Source organism: Dunckerocampus dactyliophorus, chromosome 7, assembly GCF_027744805.1.
Source record: "Dunckerocampus dactyliophorus isolate RoL2022-P2 chromosome 7, RoL_Ddac_1.1, whole genome shotgun sequence".
Taxonomy (NCBI): Eukaryota; Metazoa; Chordata; class Actinopteri; order Syngnathiformes; family Syngnathidae; genus Dunckerocampus; species Dunckerocampus dactyliophorus.
This window is the reverse complement of record NC_072825.1, coordinates 32,738,288-32,763,829: the sequence shown is the minus strand read 5'-3', so window position 1 is coordinate 32,763,829 and position 25,542 is coordinate 32,738,288. Positions and strand designations below refer to the sequence as shown.

The 25,542-nt window shown below is 47.8% G+C and overlaps 1 protein-coding gene across 4 annotated transcripts in view; it reads left to right on the top strand.

The window, feature by feature from the left end:
* LOC129185220 (uncharacterized) overlaps window positions 1–25,542 on the top strand; it is a 49,699-nt gene that overhangs the window by 17,715 nt on the left and 6,442 nt on the right. For 3 of the 4 annotated variants that reach the window (XM_054782012.1, XM_054782010.1, XM_054782013.1), the window contains 2 exons: window positions 18,634–18,678; window positions 19,594–19,641. In XM_054782012.1, coding sequence (XP_054637987.1) covers window positions 18,634–18,678; window positions 19,594–19,641 — 93 coding nt within the window. The remainder of the gene's footprint in view (window positions 1–18,633; window positions 18,679–19,593; window positions 19,642–25,542) is intronic. The other variant, XM_054782011.1, reaches the window with a different exon arrangement.

The window sequence follows — 25,542 nt, the reverse complement described above, 5'->3', positions numbered from 1 at the left end:
CCACTAGGAGGTTATGTTTTTGCCAGGGTTTTTTTTGTTTATTTGTCTGTCCTTCTGTTAGTTAGCAACATAACTCAAAAAGTTATGGACAGATTTCCATGAATTTTGTAGAAATGGTTGGAAATAGCCCTGATACTGCAGGTTAAGTGTATCATGGGGCCTGTATGAAGAAGGGACTTTAACATACCGTAAATCACGGTGTATAAACCGCGCTTTTTTTCCACCGGTAAGACGCCAAAAATGGGGGTGCGGTTTATAAACGATGCCTGCGACCAGACAGAAATGAACCAGAAGCAGATTTTAGAAGCGCCGTCTGTGGGTCAGACAGTTGCTTTGACTTTCGCACTCTCTGCTGTACAGTTACTGAAAGAGCAATTCCTTACTGACTGCTGTGTATTTTCACACAGTGAACCTCTAACTGAAGCACTGAACACTGAAGCTAACCTAAGATTCCATTAAAACATTGCAGATTGTTTAAAATACAATACATCGTTGGAGTTTATTCAAATTCACACTGAAGCAGTGCCGTGTTATGTACAATACTAACGCCGCTTGCGTCATCGTTCACGTCACCAATCAAACAACATTAGCTAGTTGAATCAAGGCTAAAGCTAAAGCAACGCCGGCTTCAGTGGTGCACTGCTAGGACAAAGCCCGTCTGTTTTTTTTTTTCCTATTTTGTGACGGCTGCACCAAAAACGACCGCTTCATTCCCACCGTTTGGAGCTAAAATGAGAGCTAACGCTGTACTACAGCTGCTGCTCACCTCGGGTCTCAGCCTGCTCCTCGCCGACGCTCAAACACATGAGTGGACTCCGGAGCCTGCCATCGGTGGCCCTGAGCTAGCACCGGAGCTAACGCGACCAAACTCTCCGTCTGCCGGTATGAGAAGAGTTTGGGAACCGGGCAGCAGGACGGCAGCACGGTGTGAACGAGTCAGTCATCCGGCTTTGGAGAGCGGATATCATCGGCAAGTTGACGGCATACATTTCTTACTTTTTCTTACATGAATTCCACTGCAGATGAATTGACGGATGGCAGATTTCTCATTTCTTCTTCTTTTTGAAATTGCTTAGTACCTTTTACGCATGTTGATTTGAGATGGGATAGGATTGTACTTTATTAATCCCACAGTGGGGAAATTCACTTGTTACAGCAGCAAGCAAGGTACGCAAGTAAAGACTGCAAAATATGAAATTGCTTAGTACCTTTTACGCATGTTGATTTGAGATGGGAGAGAATTGTACTTTATTAATCCCACAGTGGGGAAATTCACTTGTTACAGCAGCAAGCAAGGTACGCAAGTAAAGACTGCAGAATAGGGTAAGATAAAATGTAGGTGTAAAGATATAAGAAGTACTTATTTCACATAAAATTGCAAGATGGTACTGTAAAAAAAATTGACCCTGTTGTAAACAGTACTGCATAAAAGAGTTGGCCAGCATTTATTAAGTAAAAAAAATGTTTTCCCCCGCCGTGAGCCTGAAAATAGGGGTGCGGTTAATACACGGGTGCGGTTTATACACCGTGATTTACGGTACCCAGGATATGTTAATGTTTTATTAAATTTTCCGTAACTGTTCATAGGGATCCAGACTGTATCAAAATAAGACAATTGTTTAATCCCTTGTTACCTAGGCGGTGCAAGACCCTTGCTCCCTCGTGTAAGAAGCAGGTGCACCTGCCTTCCTGACTACTCCGTTCAAAGGGTTACGGTCTCTCCTGTAGAGGGAAGAAAAACCTCTAAGTCAGGGGCGAGAGGAACTCACCCAGGTATTAACAGCCTCGGTAGTGCAGAGGCGGCCCCGCTACATCCGAGTCGCGCACGACCAGAGTAACCTAAGGTTGGTCGTACAAGACGTCGGACCCTCTGCTTTTACGACTGCTTCCTCTCTTAATGGATAGTTGCTCTTGGTAAGGACCTGGGGTTATTTACTCATCTGTCAGCAATCAGAGGGACCTGTATTTACTAAGTTACCGGAACAACCTCAAAGGAATCTGTCTGTAACACACTGCTTACTCTTTTACCTTCAAAGAAGATACTGGGTGACAACTCTTAGTGCAAGAGTGAAAAGCTTTATTCGGAAAGTTAGCAAGGTCATTGAAGCAGGTACTCGATTAACTATAAGGATGTACTGTACTTAATGTCAGACTAGCCGCAATGAGCTCCACTCACATATACCTAGATAGAAAGAAGCGCAAGCCGCAGGCCAGTGCCTCAGTCCTACCCCGATAATGAAGCCAGTCGTGAAGACAAAAAGTCCAGTGAGGATGAGTTCGCTTCTTGGGGATAAGACTAGTTGATGCGGGTCGGGCGTCGGGTGATCAGGCCTTCGACCTTCCCTGGTTGTCCTGACGGCTCCAGGTTGCTCCCGAGGGGGCAAGGCTGGGGACCACTGCTGTGACTGGTTCCGTCCTCACTCAGGCTCAGCTCTTCCCTCTGTAGCGCCGCAGACAGAATCTTCAGTTGGTGTCTCAGGTTCATCGGAAAGACAGAGTCTTCTCCTTCTGCTGGGCAGACGAGTTGAGTCAAATCTTCCTTCAGCAGTCCCAGAGCTGTGTCGAGAGCCTTGGAGCTTCGGAGATGCTATCCCTTGGTAGATCGCCTGGAACCAACCCCGCTTGTTGAGTTCGTCCTCTTTTTATGCTGTATTCAGTCCCCGCCTGCTTGTGGGAGTGTCTATTACCTCATTTTAAGACCTCCCAGAGGAGTGTCTTTCCCAGAATAGTTTGTACTTTCCCCGACCGCGCTGATTCAGCATGACTCATCCCCTTGGTTGAACTTGTGTCCTTGTTTGACCCGTCCTGGACTGCCATATTTGGTCATCATCCTGTCCTGAGATGAACTCAGTGGGTGACCACAGATGACTCCTCAGGTGTCCTCAACTGAACTCCCAAGGATGTCCTTATATGGGTTGCCTGGCTTTGCCATTGCACTGCAATGACTATGACCCCTAGTGGCCTTTCACCAGGCTACCGAGACTTAATGTTCCACTTTGTGGCTTAATGATTATGGAGGAGCTCACATTGGCAACAGTCATCTTATAATGATTACCATTTTAGCATCAAAACATGTTATTTTAACATCACAACATGTTATTTTAACATTTCAGTTTGCACCATCATCGGAACATGACATTCAACTTGTAAGACATTAACACTTGTTTTCATACAACCTTAGACATCACCCTGTTGTTCTGTTTGACATTCTCAAGGCCATAGGACTATATGCTTCTCTTAAATCATGTTGCTGAATAATACTGATTATAACATTATAATATAAGTGCTTTTGGCATTGCTATAGTTATGCAAGTAACCCTATATCCGTGTATTGCAATGGTGTGTGTGTTGATCCCTATAAATGCACATGTACACTAACATGAGGTACCTCTAACTCGTGTATTATATGGTTACATTCCTAAAAGCAACAGAGTGTTTGAGCATGCTAGACTGTGCTTTGTTCCTTGATTATTACAAGTACTTTTGGTATAAAAGTTGGCCTTTAGAGAGGTGTTGTACCTAGGTCACTCGACACCCCCTTCGTGAATCCGTTCGTTGCCCGTAACAATGTCGGATTTACTTTATACTGTGACCGAGTATTGTAACATCAAGTACACACAGTCCAACATTTGCTTGACGGTTTAGGCCTCATCCCCTGCAGGCCCATGCACGGGGCTCGCTCGGTCAGCCAGGTAGTTGGGAGCGATGATCTCAGCCGGGTGCCCCTCTGCCACTGGAAGCGGTCCTCCTGCTTGTTGGTCAGCTGCCAGTCTCTCAAGAGCCTTGAGCAGGGTCTGGACAGGTGAGACTGCACGGACGATGTCATCCACGGCCGCTTCCGTGGCTGGAGAAGGCGGGTTCCTTGTAAGGTCGGCGACTCGGTTGCCTACCCGTCCTTCCTCAGCTGCATCTTTCTCCACTGGTTCCGGAGTGTGAGGGCCTCTGCGGCCCTCATGCTCGCCGGTCTCAAGATCTTGGGAGGAAACGATGGTTCTGGTTTGGCGTCGCATCTTTGCTGGGGATGACCGCTCGTCTTGCTGGTCTGGTCTTGCTTCTCCAATGACCGTAATGATCGGTGGGTTTAAGCCTGGTCTGGAGAGGAAGTGTTTTGTCGGCATGGTGTGGCCCCATGGCCCCAGGCCGATGCACATCCCACAGCTCAGGTGAGTTGATGTGGTATGGGTACCATTGGGGAATCTCCACGTGGAGTGAATGACTTCCTCGAAGTGCCCAACCCTGCGATGTTTCTTGTTCCTCCAATTGTGTATGGTTTGGAATCTTCCACCATACACTCGGCGGACCTCTACTGCCTTGTCTTGTATGCTGCTGAATGGTACACACCTCATCTCGGTCAGGGGTAGCTCGCAGCTATCTTTGATGTACACCCCATATGGCGTCTGGTCAGTGCCGATGGACCACTCGTAGCAGCATCTTTGGATGGGAAACAGCAGAACCCCCAAAAGGTGTCATCTCTCACCCAGGCGAAGTCCATGTCTTTGTTTCCACATGCCAGGCATTCAGGGATTTTTCTATAGGTTGTAGAACAGAGTCTTTCAACAGTCTTCCTTAGCATGCTCGTGGAAAGGAAAGAAAGAAAAGAGAGACGCTAGAGAGCCCTCTAACGTGTCGGCTGAGGCGAGGAAGTGACATGCCATATCGCCGTGGGCAACCTTGGCGATGACATGGTCGTGCTCCCTGCCCGTCTTTGAGCCGTAACCGGGAAGGAGGCAGCATAAGTCATGAACCAGGCAACCAAACACAGCTGACTATCTCTAACCACACTAGCGTGGCTATTATTCCCCATACTACTCCCCCTACTCGTGCCCCTATCCTTATCCACCATGTCCGTTTCCCTTTGAGCTTAAGGCTGGCTACTAGGCTTATCATGTGGCTTAGGAGGAGAAGCTGTAACAGGCCTTCTAACACTACAGCGGCATAGAGGAATGGGACTATGAACGCTGATGCTATGTCCATTCCAACCCAAATCAAGAGTAGCACTATCTTCCCTTTCCCTACCCAGGTGGTAGGGTCAATAGGCATTCGGCTCATAAGATACACGTCAAAGAGACCCAGTCCCAAGCTTCGCACCCCATATAACAGCCTAAGCAATATGACTTTGCTTATCAGTAGAAATGCTACAAACACCCTTAAAGGTTGGAAACTAACCCAAATCTCCATACATCCGTAGAAAGCCCAACAAGAGAAAAGAATCCAAAATTCAGTCTCACTTACATATTGAATCGCCCCAGGCCGTCCCAGGGTTCCCGATGTCCCATTCTGGTGTCTTAAACTGCTGCTGTTGCCAGGGTCCATGGTTATGCTTGCTTACCTTCTTTTGCCCGGTACGTGCTCTAGTGATCTCGAGGATCAGACTGTGTGGAGCTGCTCCCAGCTCCTTCTTTTATAGGCAGCTTGACTCCTCCCCCGGCTCCTCCCTCGGACGTCCGGTGAGTCAACTTCCTCTTTTGGTCTGCCAGCTGCTGATTGGTTACTGGTAGCACTGCCTTCCAGCTGAGGGCGGAGTCCCAGGTCACATCTTCTTTCTGCCTCGCAGTCTTGTCTTGGCTGCAGGCGTGAAGGGTGGCCCATTCTGAGCTCCTCTTCTTCCTCAGGGCTTTGATTCCTCCCTTGATCACAAGTGGTAGCGCGATGGAGGCGAAGATCACTCCTGCTGCCATCAGCATCCATGGCCACAGTTTGGCCATTAGGCTGCCGAGCCATCCTCCCACTGTGGAGGCTACTCCATCCGCTAGTCTGATTACTCCTTGGACCATGGTGTCTGCTGTCCTGGCGAACACTTTTCCAGTGACTTCGATCCAGTTGCATTCACGCTCCAGGGGTCCACTGCCGCAATGTAGCCAGTGTTCTGTAGGTGCATAGCAGGTTCCTGGGTTGTACAGACGATTGGGTCCTATCCACTCGAAGCCTTGGATCTCTTACCCTTCACAGAGGTTCTGTCGGAATACATGTCCTTTAGCCATGAAGTAGATAGCTTGTGCTACTTCAGGCAGGACTTCCAGCCATCTGTCGTTTCTTCGTGCTATACCTGGTCCTGTTAGTCTGACCAGGCATGGTGACTGAGTTGGTACAATAGCACGTTTCCACCTTCCATTGTGTTTCTCCCACATAGCGCCCATCTCGTAGGTGTCATATGAGCCATTGTAGAAGTCCTGACAGCTCTTCTTCCAGGCGTCCACGGTCTGACAATTGCCTCTTGCCAATGGCACTCTACAGACGGTCTTGTCGTGGTTGCAATTCATCCTCCAGGGTTTTGGTTGCATCCCTGTCGGTGGTCTCCACGGGTCCCAGTGGAGGGTTTGTTCTTTCGAGTAGACTGTAGCCACATATTGGTATCTCACCCAATAGCTGTCAGTCTCGGCGAGGCAGGGTAAGACCCAGAGCTTGACTTCTTCAGGACTCGTCCCTGGTGTGTCTTTCTTCCCATGCCTGTAGAACTCCTTTTACAGTTCCATTCTTCAACAGGTCTCCACAATCATAGATCCACTTGGGGATTATTCCATCTTGGACTTCGTTCAAGGTGCAACGAGGTGATGCTCCGTTGTTCCACCACTCAGTTCCATTCAGGCTCTGGTATGCTTTCTTGACCACACATTGGTCAATCCGGTTGAATTCATCTTTACCCACATCGTGGAGGTCATCGGGGGTTGGCAACAGTTGTATCAAAAAGTCGCTGTCCACTGGGCCATACACTCCTGACATGTTGAAAAACTGTTTGCTCCAGGCACCCACGTAATGCCGTAGATTCTTCTTCCAGACCCATGGCAGTGAGTTGTTTAGCCAAGTGTCGACCTGTACTCCTCCTGTCTGACCGTTCATTGCAGTTTGGGTCAGCACAAGAAAGTTCATATCACAAGTCTTACCAGAACTCCAACAGCACCTATCCAGGTTGGCTCTGGCTTTCATACAGACTATCTCCAGTGGGTTCTGGCGTCGGATCTTCTGTAGTGCTTTGTACACTTGTGAGTCCTTTGATAAATTCTTTTGCAGGAGAGTCAGCATGCCATCCACCTGAGGCATCCAGTCAGCCACTTTGGTGACGTCTACTGCTTTTGTCGAGCCCATGTGTACCTTCTGGACCTCATACGCTTTTTCAGCCTGAAGCGGGATGTTGTTGCCCTGGGTCTTGCCCAGTTTCTTACAAGCATCCATGCTGTCTCAGGCGTTGGGGCTTCTTCAGAAGGGGTGGATTCCATGCAGAACCAGGTTTCAATGGGCCTTGGCTTCACCTTGGGCCCCTCCGTTGTCGGAGTTGGTGTTGCTGTGTTGTCCCCCGTGCTCAGGTCACACGTCAAGTTCAAACAGCTCCAACAGGGCTCCCACTGTGGTCTCAGGCTCTCGCATGTCTCTTCATCCGGATGGTATGGAGCATCAAGCACCAGGTCCTTCTTCCACATCCCTTGGTTGGCTTTCCTCGGAACTGGTACACATACGTAATCGCAGTGCCAGGTCGGAGCTTCGCTTTCCTTCCAGAGCCAGTTACAGGAGATGTTTCTGGTTGTCTCATGGATCCTTTGTTGCACTGTTACTTGTACTTGGTCACTTGAGTTTTCCAAGCAGGCTTGACTTACAATCCAATCTGTGCCACTGAGCCCTAGCTCTTCGATTTGTTTAGTGAGGTCAGTGTTCGTTATTATTTGCGTTTCTCCCACAAGGGCTGTGGTATTGTGTTCGCTGTTTACTTTCCCGACGGCCTCATACCTTTCCTCCGCTGAGGCTGGATCCCAGGCCATATTCTTGGGTCTCCAGGTGAGGCTTAGTCGGTGTTCTTCCACTTCCCAGAATCTCTGGGTAAACCTTTTGGTGGTTCTGTATCGGACCTCGATCAGGTCCAACGCCGGTTGCTCTTTTCTTGGCTGCGGCGTTGCTGTTTGTAGGGCAGTGGCCTCCCCACTCACTCCATAGAGTAAAGCGGCCACTATGCCCACTACTCCTGCGGCTACTAACATTGCTGCAGATATGATGAGCCATTGAGGGGGTCTTCTTCGTCTTGGTCGAGGTGTCTCGTAAGTGTGGTCAGGAGTGTTACTGCTGGTGTTCTCATAGACGGGTTCAGGGCATGGTTCTTCATATATTGGTCCCAATTCGGAGTGATGTCCAGGGTCGGGTTCAGGCGGTGGTTTGTCTAGCAATGCTCGGAGATGTCGGGTGAATCGGGCTAGTTGGACGTAGTCCCGGTCGCTGCCGGATCCCATCTTTTCTTCCTTCTTCTTCTGCAACGTTTCAGCTTGGGCCTTGGAGCAGCAATGACTCTCTGCTCCTTCAGAGGCTGATAATATACTGCTTTTTCTCCTTCTAGCAGCCAGTCCAACCCCTGCTACACCCACTTCAATGACATCACATACCGCTCTTTAACAGGGAGTGGTGGCCCCTCCTTTTTCCATCGTCTTGGGTATCCTACTGTTATTTTATCTAACTGGGGATCTCTTCTGTTGGGCGTGACTTGTACAACCTCCTCATACAAGGGTTGGTCCTCATTTTCTCCGAAAAGTGTCTGCTTCCACCATCCTTGTCTGCCAAACGGATGGCTGTACAGGCAAGTACCCACTTCGTGTAACTTGGAGAATATTTCTTCTTTCCTGCCGGTGGTTCTTAGGCTCAGTTGGGTATTTTCGATGAGCCATTTATTTGTATTTTGAATTCTTGATTTCATCTTCATTTACATGAAGATGAAATCAAGATTTGGATTATCATTTGGCAGGTGTTGAGGATCCATGGGCCCCATTCAGGACGATCCTTGTCATAATATTCGCGGTCATAATCTGGAGGCCATGGATGAATCCTGCATTCCATTCTTCCTCCTTGGTGGGCCAAACTCCTTTCCAAAGTGAAGGATCTGATTTTCTTTATTTTTGCTGGGTTTTTTAACGTTACCATTTCTCAGCCAAACACTTCGTTGGGCCCAATCTGAGGCTTCTGAACAACAATGCCATAGTCCTTCTTGGGTAGTACGTCTATCGGTCCATTTTCGGTTGGGTTTCCTTTGGTCCGTTCCCATGCTTCTTTTATGAATAAGGGCATCATTGTCGATCACCAGTGGGAGGGCGTTTGTACCACATCCACCACTCCCTGCCGTCGTCTGCTGTCCGCTTCTTGGGCCTTTGTTGTTTTCTGGCGACCCTGCGGTACTCCTGCTTTACTGCAGCGTCAGCTTCTTTCTCTTCAACGATCTCTTCGTTTTTGATGACAAATCTCACTGTCTGAGTGCCTTTTCCCTCAACCTGAGAAGGCCCCTCCTCTATTGGGCCAGCCCCCTCCTTGGGGATTGTGCTTTCCACGGGAGGTGTGTTTTCTTCTTCCAGCCCTTTTGACTCATCTATCACTAGCTCCTCCTCCGAGCCAGAATGGTACATCGCTGACTCATTATGGTGTAGACGTGGTGTATGTTGTACCTCCACATCCAGTCCCACACCGTAGAGCTCTTGGTACGGCACTAATGCCATGTTCACTCTCACCATGACTTCGGTGATTTGTTCCCTGTGACTTGGGGCCAGGCTCCAGGAAGCCCTGGACCCTGGTATCTGTAACTGCCCATCCACTTCAGGATCCTCGGGTGTTATCATGTATTTGGTTTCCTTTTACTGATATATCATCTGTCTCTTCCATCCATCTAGAGCAGTGATGTATCCAAACAGGTTGCAGCCTTGCGGGCTCTTGGCCTGCACTGGCGCTGCTTCTCTCAGCGGCAGATGTGGCAGCTCCCAGTGGCCAGGTCCTTCCCGACCATTGAGCCTTGTATTTGCCCAGCGCCAGTCGAGTAGTCGATACACTCTCATAACTTGAGGAGCTCGTTCCGATCCTTCGACCACTGGATGCTGTCTGACTGGCCATACATGGAGCGGCCACATAGTTTGCAGTGCGGCTCCGAAGCCTCTCCAGTGCTGGCGCATTTTGTCTTGGCCTTCTACTGTCATGTTAGTTTCAAGCTCCCAGCCGCCTCTGAAGGGTATCACTGGAGCCAAAGGGCTTACGGCTCGTGTTACTCTCCATCCTCCAGATCGCCCTGCTTCGATCAGTTGTCCGTTCCCGAGGCCTCCGAGGCACATCGGGCAGTACCACAGGATCTTCCCGTCCCAGGTGCACGTACATTGATCAAGTTTCTCGGTGCCGGGGAACCCGACATCCCATTGCTCCTGAAATTGCAGTCTCAGGAGTTGCGTTCCTCTAAAGCTGGAACAGACATAGATGTCCATCACCTTGGCAGGGTGATGTCTCACCAGGTTTCTCATCCTCCCTACGTCCTGGTCGGGAGGACTGAGAGGTCGCATGAAGCTTGGTCCGCTCCACACGGTTGGAAACTCTTTCTCCGTTCCGCAGACGGCACAGTCGAAGTCGGCTTTGTACCATCTCACTTTCTCCACCTGATCAGTCAGGCATCCTCTTCTAGCGTTTTCCAGCAGGGTAAACGCTCGTCCGGCCCAAATGCCATTCATGGTTCTCCTTGTGATAACCAGTCCCCTGATGATGGCCAATTCAATAAAGGGTGGTTCTACAGTGTGTGGGCTGGCCATCTCTTCCTCTAGTTATTCCTTGGTATGAGCTGGAGTCCTGGGTATGGGCTTCAACTGCTCCACTCCTTGGATCCTTTTCTTCTTCAACCGTACTGTGTTACGGTCTAACACTTCTTCCACTATGTCGGTCTTCTCGTACTTTGCTTTACTGCAGTGTTGCCGGGTGTTTCTCTTTCCTTGATCCACACTCGCTGTCCAACGATGAATGGTCCCGTGGGCTTCTGGTCTTCCCTTTTTGTTGGGTTCCGCCCACTTTCTGGCGTCACAAAGGGGCGTTGGTTCAACTCCTCTGAGGGGGAGGGTCTATCTTGTCTCCACCTCCCATTGAGTTGAGCCGCAATCTCCAATGGTTTGGCGCTCCACTCTTTGCCGTTGGCGTTATTCCCTAACCAGTTTTTTGATCAGGCCGATAGTTCTTTCGGCGACCCCGTTGGCTTGAGGAGTGTAAGGGGGTGAGTAGATTCGCTCTACTCCCCACTTTTGGCACCATTTGTCCACCAAAGCATTCTTGAACGGTGTCCCATTGTCTGTCCTCAGCTCTTTCGGTATACCGAGCCATATACACCCATCATCCAGGGTGCGTAGCACATTGTAGGCGTTGGCACATCTCACTGCCTTTAGCCCTACTTGTCCCGACATAGTGTCCACAAGCACAATCAGGTACTTTTCTCCTTTCATACCCTTGACCCCCATGGGCCCAGCAATCTCCATACAGACTGATCCCCATGGGAATGTGCTCTTGATGGTTAGGCCATCCGCTTGTTGCCCTCTGCGGCCTGCATTGTATCTTCCGCATGCCTCACAGTTCCTTAGGGCAGCACGTATGGCTCTATCCGTGATCCAAAGTTCCAGCTGCTCCAACTCCTTCCGTGTAGGTAGTGGGCCAACATGGCCAAGCGCTTCGTGTACGGCCTGCACCACTCTCCCCACGGACTCAGGTGGGACTATACTCCCCTTAGGCGTCGCATCCCACTTCTCACACCCTACCACTACAACTCTTCTTTCTTGCACGAAACGATCCACCTGAACGTTCCCTTGCCAATGGGCCCCCTCCTTGGTATGGGCCCTTTGATGGACTACTTCTATTTCCATACTCAGACGTAGCTCGGCTATCTTCTTCCATAGCTCGCTGTGAGCCACTTGCTTTCCTTTTGGTCTTTCATAGCCATTCTCTTCCCAAATGGCTAGATCTTCCTTGAGCGCTTGGGCACAGTAGTAACTGTCTTTTACCAGCTGTACTTTCGTCACATATCGGTTCATGGCTTCCAGCTATCCTTCCAGAACTGCTGTGACTTCTCCTACTTGGGCATTGCCGACCGTCTTTCCTCGTCGACGCACGCGTTCTACCCCATCTTGTCGGAAGATGAAGCCCCAATATGCAAATCGGTCATCGCCTTTCTTGGACCCATCAGTGTAGAGGATCCACTCGATCGGTTGTTCCTTCTCTTGCTGGGGCTCCTTAGGCTTCTTGGAGGCTGTTGCTGGCCCAATCTCGAGGTCCGGATCCAGTAGGATGTCTTCCCACCTTCCCCATCTCACGATGGTAGCTTTAGTGCTTTCAATGGTCTCCTTTCTTAGGAACTGGTGCACGTTGCTCTGTGTTGTAACTGTGATGCCTTGTCCTTGGGCCAGGTCTTTGAGGGCACTCCAATATCTGGCGAGTATGGCCAACTCCTTCTCTTCTTGTGGATACTTCTTTTCCACCGAAGACAGGGTGTAGCTCCATAATGTCACTAGACCTTCTCCTTAATTCTTGACGATTGTCACTGCATTATCTCCTTCGCAGGACACTTCAGCAGCTAAGCGGGTGGTTAGACTTCTTGGTTCCAATCTTACTGCTTCCTTGATGGCTTGCTTCAGCTTCTCCAGGTGCTCCTGGACTTTGGCTGACCATGGCCATCCTCGGTTGCTTTCCTGCCCGTTGTCGTTCTTCCTAAACCGGGCATACAGAGGTCTTGCGTGTTTCTGGTAATGAGGGACGTGATCCCGGACATAATTGCAAAGTCCCAATATCCTTTGTAGCTCGTTCTCTGTGGTAGGAGGCAGGATCTGTTTCTATCTTTTGCCTGTATCCATCCGAGAGACCCAAGTCTGTAGCTACTTGGAAACCCAGGTAGTCGACTTGGAATCGGGCTAGCTGACATTTCTTGAGGTTGAGCTTGAGGCCTGCCTTCGAGACCCTTTCAAGCACAGTTTGCAATAAGTTCAGGTGTTCCTCTTCTGTGTCGCTTGCGATGAACACATCATCGATGTACACTGCGACAGGTAGTCCTTCCAACACTTGCATAACCGCTGATTGGAACACGTTGGGTGAATTCTTGTACCCTTGTGGTAGTCTTTGCCACACATATGCTTTTCCTCGATGGGTGAAAGCAGTCTTTCCTTGCGAAGTCTTGGCTAACCTCAGTGAGAAGAAGCCATTAGGCAAGTCTATACATGACTTGTATTTCTTCACTTGTAACGTTTTCAATGATGCTTGGGGATTGATCAGGCTGGCTCGGTTATCTACTGTTCTTTGGTTCAGGGCTCTGAAGGTGAAGAAGCGGTGAGGGGGTACGGTTCCTCACGAAGTATGCCCATTTTCAGTAGCTCATTGACGATCACGTCCATCTCAGCCACTGCTCCTGGATTCAGTGGGTATTGCCTCACTGGGGGATGCACTCCCCCTTCGATGGTGTGCACGTACTTGGGCCCCAAATCCCCGCAGTCATTCTTGAAATGGGCCACTATGACCCCTTCCAGGATTCGAGCCAGTCGGTCTTTCCCGGCCGGTGATAGATCACTCTCCTGGATCTCTATCCTCCAGGTCTCACGGAGGTAGGCTTCAACTGTTTCTCCAGGCTTCATGGATCTTATTAGATTCTTCAGGGTCTTTAGACCTTTATAACCCCCCATGGCTGGTCCTTCTCTCCGTTGTTGTAGAACCGGAACGGTCACAATGGCTTGACTGCCTTGGTCCACTGCTTGTCTTCTACAACCTCACCACAGATTGCCAAATCCTTTCTGGCTTGGTCATAGGCTGTCTGCTTCAGTCGTCTTAGCATCATGTCGTACATCACAGCCACGAAGCCCTCTCGGAAGTTCTTGGTCAGGTCTCAGTAGCCCACCAAGGTATGGTAGGATGGTGTCATCAGTAAGTTGGCCATTTCATCCCAAGTCATACGGACCTCTTTTTTCACCTCTACTTCCAGCTTATATTGCCAAGTTGGAGGTATAGCGTAATGACTTTGTCCTGCCTCGGGTATGTAGGCTTTTCTCCCGTCTCTGGTCTCCACATGGCCCCATTGAACATCTCGGGCCAGCCTCTCCGAGGCTTTGTAGATGTCGATGACCTGCACATTGCTCTTCCGTCCCTTGTAGACCCATGACATCAGTGCCTGTTCCGGGGTATCATGAGGTTCGGCTGCAGAGCGCAGGCTGTGGTCACCCTGGTCATCGTTCTCCCCTTCCTCTGGGTCTGCGGGAGGTTGTCTTTTTTCCCCACCGGGTTGTGCCGTGCTAGTAGGTTGTTCTGCCCTGCTGGCCGCTCTGCTTCAGTAGGGTCTGGTATCTCAACCTGATCCAGTACAGGCACACTCCCCTCTCGTGGGGTTTGACGTTCTCTCCCTGCGGTTACGTTGCTCGAACCCGGTGTTTCTTCTCGTATGCTTCGACGAGGAGGTGATGGGCTCAGGCTGACGTCCCATCGTCTTCACTGGAGTCCGTTCTGGAGCCCTTCCTGGTCGGGGCTTTGGTGTGGATGCAGCAGTTTCTGACTGCCATTGCTGTATATCTTGCTTCTGAGGGGTGTTAGAGGGAGTAGTACTGGCCAAAGCGACATTGAACTTCTCCTCATTTTGCTCGGGAGAGGATGCTACTATGATCTCAGTCTTAGCCGGCACCAAGTGGCTTCGTTCAAGGTACACTTGTCCAGCCACTTCGGCAGCTCTTCGAGCTTCCATCCATGTCAGGGTATGTGACCTTAGTCCATCCATGTACATCACCACTCTTTGAGCTCCTTGGTCTACCGCTTCACCTATCCCTTCTTCCAACCTTTTCGCCATTTCTTTCTGATATTTTTCCCGCTCATGCCGTCCTTCGTAGGCTCTGATGGGGTTGTGTCGCGTGAATTAGTATCGACTTACACCTCCACTGGTGGCCATCACGCTTAGTCTTGTCTTTTGTATTAGGTGTTTCTGTAGTTCTTTTACTTCTCCTCTGTATTCGATTCCCATCAGGTCTCTCAGGTTAGACTTGAACCTCTTGTTTCGGGGTTTATAGCGGTCATGTGTAAGTATTAACATGCCATCTTCTGTTAGGTCCCTTAGGTCTCCTACGTACTGGTACAGAGCACTGCTCCTGTATCTCAACAGAGGCCATACCCCTGATGGTAGAGGATCTAAGTCGGGCATGTGTGTCCCTGTTTGTCTTGTCCTTTGCTTTCGGAGCATGGTTCCTTGACTGGGGAACATCCACACGCACTGGTCCTATCAGATTTGGTCTTGTAGCCTGTTGTACAGGTGTTGTTACAGTAGAAAGTGGTCGTGCTAGCCCTGCCTGTTTTTAATATTCTGGCTTGTTCGGCCATTTGGGTTCTACATGTTTCAACCACTCTTATTGCTGGTGTAGGCCTAGCAAGTTCTTCTCATCTGGCTTCTCTGGCTTGTTGAGGTGGTTGGTTATCTGGCCTTATGTCTGGTGTGCGTGGCCTTGGGTGGGATTGCCAGTCGAAGGGCTCATCCTCTTCCGGTCCTTCTGGGCTCGACGAGATGATCATAGGGAGGTCATCTGGTTCTGGTCCAGGTGCTGGTGTACGTCGTGGTACAAGAGAAGGGCCCGGTTCTTCGGTCGGTTGTACCTCTATTTTGTTATGGAGAGGGTCTGTCATGTCCATGTCTTCTGACCAGTGCCCGGAGAATGCCTCTTCTATAACAGTCTGTGTTTCCTCCCATCTTCTCCTCTTTTCGGCTATCAGCTCCCCCAGCTTCCGTAGGATCTCTTGATGCTCTTTACGTTGTGGGATAGCTTTGGCTTGACGGTTGATCAGGTCCGGATGAACCTTCACTTCCTTAGCCATCTTCACGTTGCTGTCATACTCTTCAGAGGTGCTTACCAGATGGGTTATGGGTCCTCCTTCCCAATTCGTCACCAACTCCTGCCACCAGGCCAACCATTCCTGAGTTTCTTTGTCGTTTTTTGGTATCCTGTCCAGATGGCTGACCACCATGACTCATTGGTCTCCCTCCGGACTCTGTCTCATCCTCTGGGCAAAGGCTCTTCCATTCGCCACGATCTGGCTTCCGATTACAGATGGAAGCATGATAGGGTCTATGGAAGGGTTTAACGCTTCGAAATCGTCTCTCGCGTTTTCAGCCCAGTTTGCCAGTCCTTTCCCCCATAGGAGGATCTGAGTTGGAATATCCATCCTCAGAGGTGCTTCCACCCTTTGTTTGGGTTTCGCACCCCCTTCTGCCATGTCTTCTTCTGGAGTCGCTGCCTGCGATCTCCTGTAGTTGTAGGGTTGAGTTGCTGCTTTCCCAAGCCTCTCGTTCCGGTTTGAGTCAAGGAGGGATTGCAGCTCACTGGTTACTTGACGCCGAGTTTTTCCTCCGCGCCTCTTTTCTTCTGGACCTATCGCTCGTGCACAACCAGAGTCGACAGAGGTCTCGTGTCAGCTGAGGGCCACCGGGTTCAGCGACAGCTTGATACTCGGGGTCGGCCACCTTGGCTCCCCGTTCCTTCTCCTTGTGAGCCCCGCTAGGGCGCTCACTCGGTTACGTTGTCTTGCTCTTTTCTCCAACAACGTCTTCTTGACTGTGTCCTTTTCACCAGAGGGTCCTCCTCAAGGGAAGCGTCCTCGAATCCAGCAGTACACGAACAGGATGGGCCCCAGTAGTATCATGGGTCACCCAGTCCGGCTCCTGCAATGGTCCTCGGGCACTCTCTCTCTCCTTCAGTCCGTCTCTGTTCCACCCTTGACTGTGTGTCCTCACGGATACTCGGGTAAGGGTGGCTGGACCTCTTCGTGACAATCACAGTCCTTAGCAAGAAACAGTCCTTGTCCTCCTACCGTTGCCTCTTTGGCCACACCGGTAAGAATGTTCTTTTCCAGGAGACTTTTCTCCTCAAAGATCAACTGTTTCACACCGTTCTCAGGGTCTTACTAAACACGAAATTTCTGTAAGTGGTGCTCAAAATCGTTTGGGAAGAAAACTAATTATAAGTCTACCACTCAGGTTCTTCTGAAGCTCGACTCCTGTACTAAACAGCCAAATTGAGCCCCACGTTGGGCGCCACGTGTTTAATCCCTTGTTACCTAGCAAGACCCTTGCTCCCTCATGTAAGAAGCAGGCGCACCTGCCTTCCTGACTACTCCGTTCAAAGGGTTATGGTCTCTCCCGTAGAGGGAAGAAAAACCTCTAAGTCAGGGGCGAGAGGAACTCACCCAGGTATTAACAGCCTCGGTAGTGCAGAGGTGGCCCCGCTACATCCGAGTCGCACACGACCAGAGTAACCTAAGGTTGGTCGTACGAGACGTCGGACCCTCTGCTTTTACGACTGCTTCCTCTCTTAATGGATAGTTGCTTTTGGTAAGGACCTGGGGTTATTTACTCATCTGTCAGCGATCAGAGGGACCTGTGTTTACTAAGTTACCGGAACATCCTCAAAGGAATCTGTCTGTAACACACTGCTTACTCTTTTACCTTCAAAGAAGATACTGGGTGACAACTCTTAGTGCAAGAGTGAAAAGCTTTATTAGAAAAGTCCAGTGAGGATGAGTTTGCTTCTTGGGGATAAGACTAGTTGATGTGGGTCGGGCGTCGGGTGATCAGGCCTTCGACCTTCCCTGGTTGTCCTGACGGCTCTAGGTTGCTCCCCAGGGCGACAAGGCTGTGGACCGCTGCTGTGACTGGTTCCGTGCTCACTCAGGCTCAGCTCTTCCCTCGGTAGCACCGCAGACAGAATCTTCAGTTGGTGTCTCAGGTTCATCGGAAAGACGGAGTCTTCTCCTTCTGCTGGGCAGACGAGTTGAGTCAAATCTTCCTTCAGCAGTCCCAGAGCTGTGTCGAGAGCCTTGGAGCTTCGAAGATGCTATCCCTTGGTAGATCGCCTGGAACCAGCCCCGCTTGTTGAGTTCGTCCTCTTTTTATGCTGTATTCAGTCCCCGCCTGCTCGTGGGAGTGTCTATTACCTCATTTTAAGACCTCCCAGAGGAGTGTCTTTCCCAGAATAGTTTGTACTTTCACCGACCGCGCTGATTCAGCAGGACTCATCCCCTTGTTTGAACTTGTGTACTTGTTTGACCCGTCCTGGACTGCCATAATTGGTCATCATCCTATCCTGAGATGAACTCAGTGGGTGACCACAGATGACTCCTTAGGTGTCCTCAACTGAACTCCCAAGGATGTCCTTATATGGGTTGCCTGGCTTTGCCATTGTACTGCAATGACTATGACCCCTAGTGGCCTTTCACCAGGCTATCGAGACTTAATGTTCCACTTTGTGGCTTAATGATTATGGAGGAGCTCACATTGGCAACAGTCATCTTATAATGATTACCATTTTAGCATCAAAACATGTTATTTTAACATCACAACATGGTATTTTAACATTTCAGTTTGCACAATCATCGGAACATGACATTCAACTTGTAAGACATTAACACTTATTTTCATACAACCTTAGACATCACCCTGTTGTTCTGTTTAACATTCTCAAGGCCATAGGACTATATGCTTCTTTTAAATCATGTTGCTGAATAATACTGATTATAACATTATTATATTATAAGTGCTTTTGGCATTGCGATAGTTATGCAAGTATCCCTATTGACGTGTATTGCAATGGTGTGTGTGTTGGTCCCTATAAATGCACATGTATACTAACATGAGGTACCTCTAACTTGTGTATTATATGGTTACATTCCTAAAAGCAACAGAGTATTTGAGCATGCTAGACTGTGCTTTGTTCCTTGATTATTACAAGTACTTTTGGTATAAAAGTTGGCCTTTTAAGAGGTGTTGTACCTAGGTCACTCGACACAATCATTAGTTACTATGCGAATCAAACTTTAGGGGTGTACAAATATAACTAGTGTTGATTAATATGTTTTATTATGTTATAGGAAAAAGGATGAAATCGACCGAGGATAAGACCAAGGCTTCCAAAGGTAAGGTTTTTCTTTTTTTTCTTTTAAAAGCTGTAGTAAAGGTTCAGAGGGTTATTACCTCCACCAGGAGGTTATGTTTTTGCCAGGGTTTGTTTGTTTATTTGTCTGTCCTTCTGTTAGTTTGCAACATAACTCAAAAAGTTATGGACAGATTTATGGACAGAACTAGTTGGAAATAGATTTGCTATTTAAAACGGATTATAATTTGCAGCACTTCATTAATTATCATAGCATTTTGTACAGGTGCATTTCTGGTATTGGCAGTTATTTTAACTCTAATCCTAACCCTAACTGCTGGAGACTAATTAGTTTGTCAACTAGCAATGTTGAAAAACGGCACAAACGACAACTAAAGACCAGCTTTTCACATCCACCTGGTTCCAGGAACTGATGTTATATCTTTATCCTATGACAAGTATAATTTTCTTTGTAAAACGGAAAAGTGAAATCCTGCAATCTTATTGGCTGTTAGCAGCAATGAATCGACCATAACCCACTATGAAAGCCTTATTAAAGCATATCACTCCACCTCAGGGATGCTACGTTTCCATAACAACAACCAAATGCACTCAAGTGCAGTGCAAGCTAATGCTAACTTACGAGAGGTCGAACTATTTTTCACAGTTATTTTAGATAATACGTTTTTTCGTTTGATTAAAAAACTTCATGAAAATTATCGCGTATTCCATGTTCATATTACCATCGTTGGTGACCGTTTTGTAAAAGCAATACACCACTCCAGACCGTGATATACGCTCCAATTTAACACTGCTGTCTAAGCAAAACACCCCATAGCAGTGGTAAATTGCACCGTATACCATGTCCTGTTGTGTTGTATGGCTTAGTTTGAAAATATAATTCACAAATTGGAGTTTATATCAGCTGTTCTCACAAAAGAATTTCTTGGTTCTCCAGGGCAAAACAATCTGTTGGCAATCCAAGGTGAGGTGACCAGCTCCAAAGGTAGGACTCAATCCATTCATTTCTTTAATTCTGAGATGCTTAATCTTAGGTAAATTAACAGGTATTTGCAGAATACAGTAAGTTAGTACATAATGTTGTCATGTGTATAAATCACAAGATTCCCTAGAGACCAGACAAATTTAACAGGTTGTAGTTTTGCTCGAATTTTCTCCTGATACAGATCTCTCAGATAGATAGGAAATAGTGGATTAAGCAGATGAAGGAAAGACCCATCCACACGAAAACAAACTCTGGCCAAATTGAAAAATATTTTTATGAAACACGTGTATCATCCATATGACACCGGCATTTCACACCATGGAGCAAGACTGAAGTTAGTTCGTAAATTTTTAAGGGACACCTTGCAACAAAGACAGTGCAAGCAGTGTAAACGTGCAGAGGATGTTGCTTTGAGAGGCAGAAGTGTTGAAAATATACGAGATTGTGTCAGGAACAGGGGCCTAATGTTCAAAAGGAAATGAGGGTCTTATAGCCCACAGACACACTGTTTGTTACTGTACTGGTCACATTAATGTTAATATTTTACAGATTCTCAACTATGTCTTTGCTCATTTGATGCTGTATGCATACCTGTATGTTGTACTGTTACTTGAATTTTTATTTTTTGGACAACAAAAGTTGCATAGTTTTATTTTTATTTGATGACATTCGGTATCATGCACTTTGTTTTATATGTAGCTAAAAAGTTTGCACATTTTATAGCAAAAGCTAAGCTTGCAAAGTCAGTTTGACTGAAATGTTTAAATTAATATCTACAAAGAGTGAGTGTGGGAGCCTTTTCTTTTTCCACACAAAATCTTAAAAAACAACGAAACATTCCAACTACTCAAAACTCTTGCACTGTGGTGCTTCCTCAGTGATGGTTTGCCATGTAGCACTAGTTAATGTGTAATGTCCAGTTAAACCAGCACGGTCCTCATAACCAAGGGTTTTGCCGTGTGTGTGTGTGTGTGTGTGTGTGTGTGGGTGTATGGGTAAGATCCCCATAAACAGGTGGTGTCCTCATAAGTCACCATTGTGCCTGAAAACGCCTACTCTCGCCTCGTCCCCGTAATTCTGTATAATGTCAAGTTGTTATATCTCTGCAGTACTTAACCATGATGTAATTCTAAGTACACTGAAATTTTCCTAAATTGACCAGAAATCTTTCCCAAGATTCCTGGTCATCCAGGGTAGCGATCTGAACCAGCCACTCAAATTGTCGCCTTTCGCGATTAACAAAGGCATTGAGGGGCTGGCCAGATCTGTTAGGACAATATCCCACTTAAGATCTGGGGATATACTGGTGGAAGTGGACAGGTCGGCATCAGGGGTAAAGTCATTGTAAATATACCGGTAAAGGTGTCTGCACACAAAACTCTGAAATCCTGCAAGGGAGTTATCCGTTGCCCTGAACTCGTGGACTGTGATAACGACGAAATTTTAGATGAGCTTTCTGACGAAGATGTTACTGACGTAACTACTAATCAGAGCGACGTGAGGAAACCAACGAACACGCTGTTCTTGACATTTGGAAAACCAGATCTTCCAACATTTATCAAAGCTGGGTATTTGAGAGTGAAAGTAGATCCATACATTCCATATCCGATCCGGTGTTTCAAATGTCAAAGGTTTGGACATTTCAAAACATATTGTCGGAGATCGGAGTGCTGTGTGAAATGTGGTGAAGGAGGACATGTGGCTTCCGACTGCCGAGGCCAACCAAAATGCATAAACTGCGGTGAATCACATCCTGCTAACGCGAGAAATTGTGCAAAGTGGGTAGAGGAAAGAAAAATGTCCATCTGTCCTTCTGCATTCCTCTCCTGGATACCAAACCTGTCCATCGCCACCTCACCACCTCTGTTTCCTGCACCAACATATCCATTGAAGTCTGCACCAATGACAACTATGCTCTGCATCACTTCACCCAAGTCCAACCAGAATTTCTCCTTCTTCTCCAGCTCACATCCTACCTGTGGAGCATACCCACTAACAACATTGAACATTACACCTTCCATTTCTAGCTTCAGACTCATCACTCTATCTGACACTCTTTTTACCTCCAGGACATTTCTAACAAACTCCTCCTTCAAGATAACTCATACTCCATCTCTCTTCCTATCTACACCATGATAGAACAACTTGAACCCTGCTCCTAAACATCTAGCCTTGCTACCTTTCTACCTGGTCTCCTGGACACACAGTATGTCTACGTTCCTTCTCTCCATCATGTCAACCAACTCTCTACTTTTTCCTGTCATAGTTCCAACATTCAACATCCCTACTCACAGTCCTATACTCTTGGTGTTCCTCTTCTCTCGCTTCCTACGGACACACTTTCTTCCTCTCCTTCTTCGACCGCCTGTCAATCCACATATGCACCAAACCACCTAAAAAGTGCTTTCAACAACTACTCAGGCCAAATGAGTTACTTTTGGCGAAGCTCTTAAATTACCGATGGATCTATGTTCAAATGACATAACAACTTGTTTTTTGTTCCTGACATTAGAAAGATGATAATGCTTAGTTTTCCTTAGTCCCCTCTCGAACAAAATGTCCTCAGTGTCATCTGGAACTAAAATGTCCTTAGTCCCCTCTAGGACAAAATGCTCTGAGTCGTTCATCGTTGGGCAGTTGTGGGCAATGTTCATAAAGAAGTGACACCTCGCCATACCACACGGGCTCAGCGATTTTTACATACGCGTTTGAGCAACGCATTCACTGGGGCACCGCATATAGCTTCACCTGGGAGTGACATTTCAAAATAAAGGTCAGTCTTTGTGCCACACGTGTTCATCAAACAATTTCAAAATAAAAGTCAGCCAATAAATGAATAACTCACAAGCTACTTTGTAGGTGTAAGATAAAAAATTTGATTCTCTTAAAATTACAACTTAATTCTCAAAAAATACACGGCTGTCTGGACACTGGTGGAATACAGGTGGGACATTTAGGAGGTGATGCCAGTCGGCCTTGGTATCATTGCGCAGTGCTCAATTTTCCTCCTTATGACTTTATTCCCATCATATTAAGACTTTATTCCCATCATATGATGACTTTATTCCCATAATATTATGACTTTTCATACTTGAAAAATTGGTCAGTGTTATGCTTTTATTGAAGACACACACATACACAAACACACGCATACCCATCCTCTCAAATTTTTTCACAGATTTTACAAGTTCCATCTCACCCTACCGGACTCCTCTTTACGAACCAACGCCGATCCACCCGGCCCTGTCGTGAAATTGCATTTTTTCACTGGAAGTGGGTGTGGTTTAACCCGAAATGGGTGGGGCTTAAATCGGCACATTCTTTTAAGTCTGAAATTGACCTGGATTGATCAGAAGTTGCAGCATATCATACTGTTAAGGAACGGCGAGTGCCTTGAATTGGATCTCAAGATGCGGTAGTCGACGTGTGGTTGGAAAGATGTTTATTCCAAACCAAAAAGATGAAAAGTACAACACAGGTGCAAAAGTACAACTGAGGGATAATTACAACAAAAGGTGACCCGGATGATACACGGGAAAAGGAGCAAAGAACAAAAAGAGCTACCAAAAGAGTAGAGTAAGACTAACACAAAACACTGCTGAAAACCAAGCAGGAACAATAGCAAAGGTTTGTTACGCTGCTGGAGTAAGCCAGGCAGGGAACAATGAATAGCAAGAAAGGTTCACTACGATAGCAGACAGTGGGTAACTACTGGACTAGGAGAGCCTGAGTTGAGGAGCGAATAGCAACGATCTGGCAGCAGGTGAAGGAGCGCTTGCGTCTTAAGTATCTGCTGCTGATCGTCTCCAGGTGTTGCCAATTTGTTCTCCATGGTGGTGTGTAGGGTGTACTGCAACGAAGAGCACAGGAGAGGGCAGTATCGCAGCACACAGCGCACCACACATGCCATCTTATTATCACGGCGATAACTGGAGGTGGCAGACAGACTTTGTTACATCTGGATCTCATTTATTCCATTAAATTTTCGAGTGCAGAGTGTTTATGTTTAGGCTTACATTGAAATAATTTAAACACTGAAAAATGCTTATGCACTAATATATGCCTACACAATGAACAGCTACACTACATTCCCAGCATCGCTTTTTGATTTGTTGGTGAGAAATTATGAAAAAACCACAAAAGCAACGTGCACTCATCTTTGAACTATCTAGATCTGAGAACCATTAATCCATCCAGCCATCTTGTACACTGCTGAAAGTAAGTCATGTTTTCAGCCCATGCCGCCATTGTTAAAACACATCGCTCTTAAAAATGTATTGTCATTGCTACAGGATAGACTTCAGTAAGAATGTAGATGGAAAATGCACTTTGTTGAAGTGTGTTCGAACTGTGCAACATTATCTTATTTGACAGAGCCGGCACTGAAAAAACGGGTGAAAATCGGCCCCTCGGAAAACTTGGGGTTGTTAGCATCTTTGGGTCCTGCCGGGACCCCCGCCGCGACCGCTACCGAAGCCTCGACAATCATGGTGAGGTATATGGCTCTCTTTGAGCAAAACAATATTTATTACACACCATGTAATACAATGTCCAAAACACAAAATACAAAGTACAACTAAGATAGGAAAAAAGTAAACACAAAATTACCTCCCAGAACACTCACGGGGAAAAACTAAGTTCTGAGAACTAAGAGAGCAGCAAAAAATGAGAGCTGAGACTAGCAAAACAAAGTACAACACAAAATCACTGCTGAAAACCAAGCAGGGGGAAATACACAACAATAAAGAAACTCACCGCTGCAGGAGAAAGCCTAGCAGGGAACTAGCAAAAAGACTAGGAACAAGGTAACACTACGGCACAGAGAACTGCTGTGAGAGGCCGGTGTTGGCGAGTAGTTGGCAACAATCTGGCAAAGGATAATGTCCCAGGCTGCTGCTTAAGAGTGCAGCCAGTAATGAGTTGCAGGTGTGTCAATCAGTCCCACCTGCTGACCTCCGGCGTGTGCTGCAAGACATAACCAGCAGAGGGCAGCAACACAGACCACAAAACATGACATTACCTCCCCTCCCCTTATAAGACGGCCCCTGACGGCTTACCCGGCTTTTCTGGATGGAGAGAGTGGAAGTCACGGATGAGGGCCAGATCGAGGGTACAGGAGCGGGCTACCCAAGAACGTTCCTCTGGTCCATATCCCTCCCAGTCAACAAGGTACTGCACGCCTCTACCCCTTCTCCTCGAGTCCAAAATGGCTCTCACTGTATATGCTGGCTGGCCATCAATGATGCACGGCGGAGGAGGAGCCTCGGCTGGAGGGCACAGTGGACTGGAGTCAACGGGCTTGAGAAGGGACACGTGAAAAACTGGATGGACCTTGAGTGATGAGGGCAGCTTGAGTCTGACAGAGGATGGGTTAATGATTGTCTCCACTTTGTAAGGACCCACGTACCTCGGAGCAAACTTCCTACAAGTTCCAGCCAGTGGTAGGTCTCGAGATGAAAGCCACACCTCTTGTCCAGGCTGATAGGAAGGTGCTGGCCTCCGGTGTCGATCAGACAGCCTCTGATTGCGTTCAGCAGTTCGGGATAGGGCCGCCCTGGTGTCTCGCCAAACGCGGTGGGCCCGGCGGAGATGTAGGTGGACTGCAGGGATAGCAACTTCAGCCTCCTGGGAGGGAAAGAGCGGAGGTTGATACCCGAAGGCGACTTTAAATGGGGACATACCTGTGGCCGAACAGATTCATGAGTTATGGGCGTATTCTATCCAGGGGAAGTGCGTCGACCATGAGGAGGGGTGCCGATGACACACAACGTAGAGCCGCTTCAAGGTCCTGGTTGGCCCGCTCTGTCTGGCCATTAGATTGGGGGTGGTAGCTGGAAGTTAAGCTCACCTTGGCCCCCAAAGCCTTGCAAAAAAACTCCTCCAAACATGTGACACAAACTG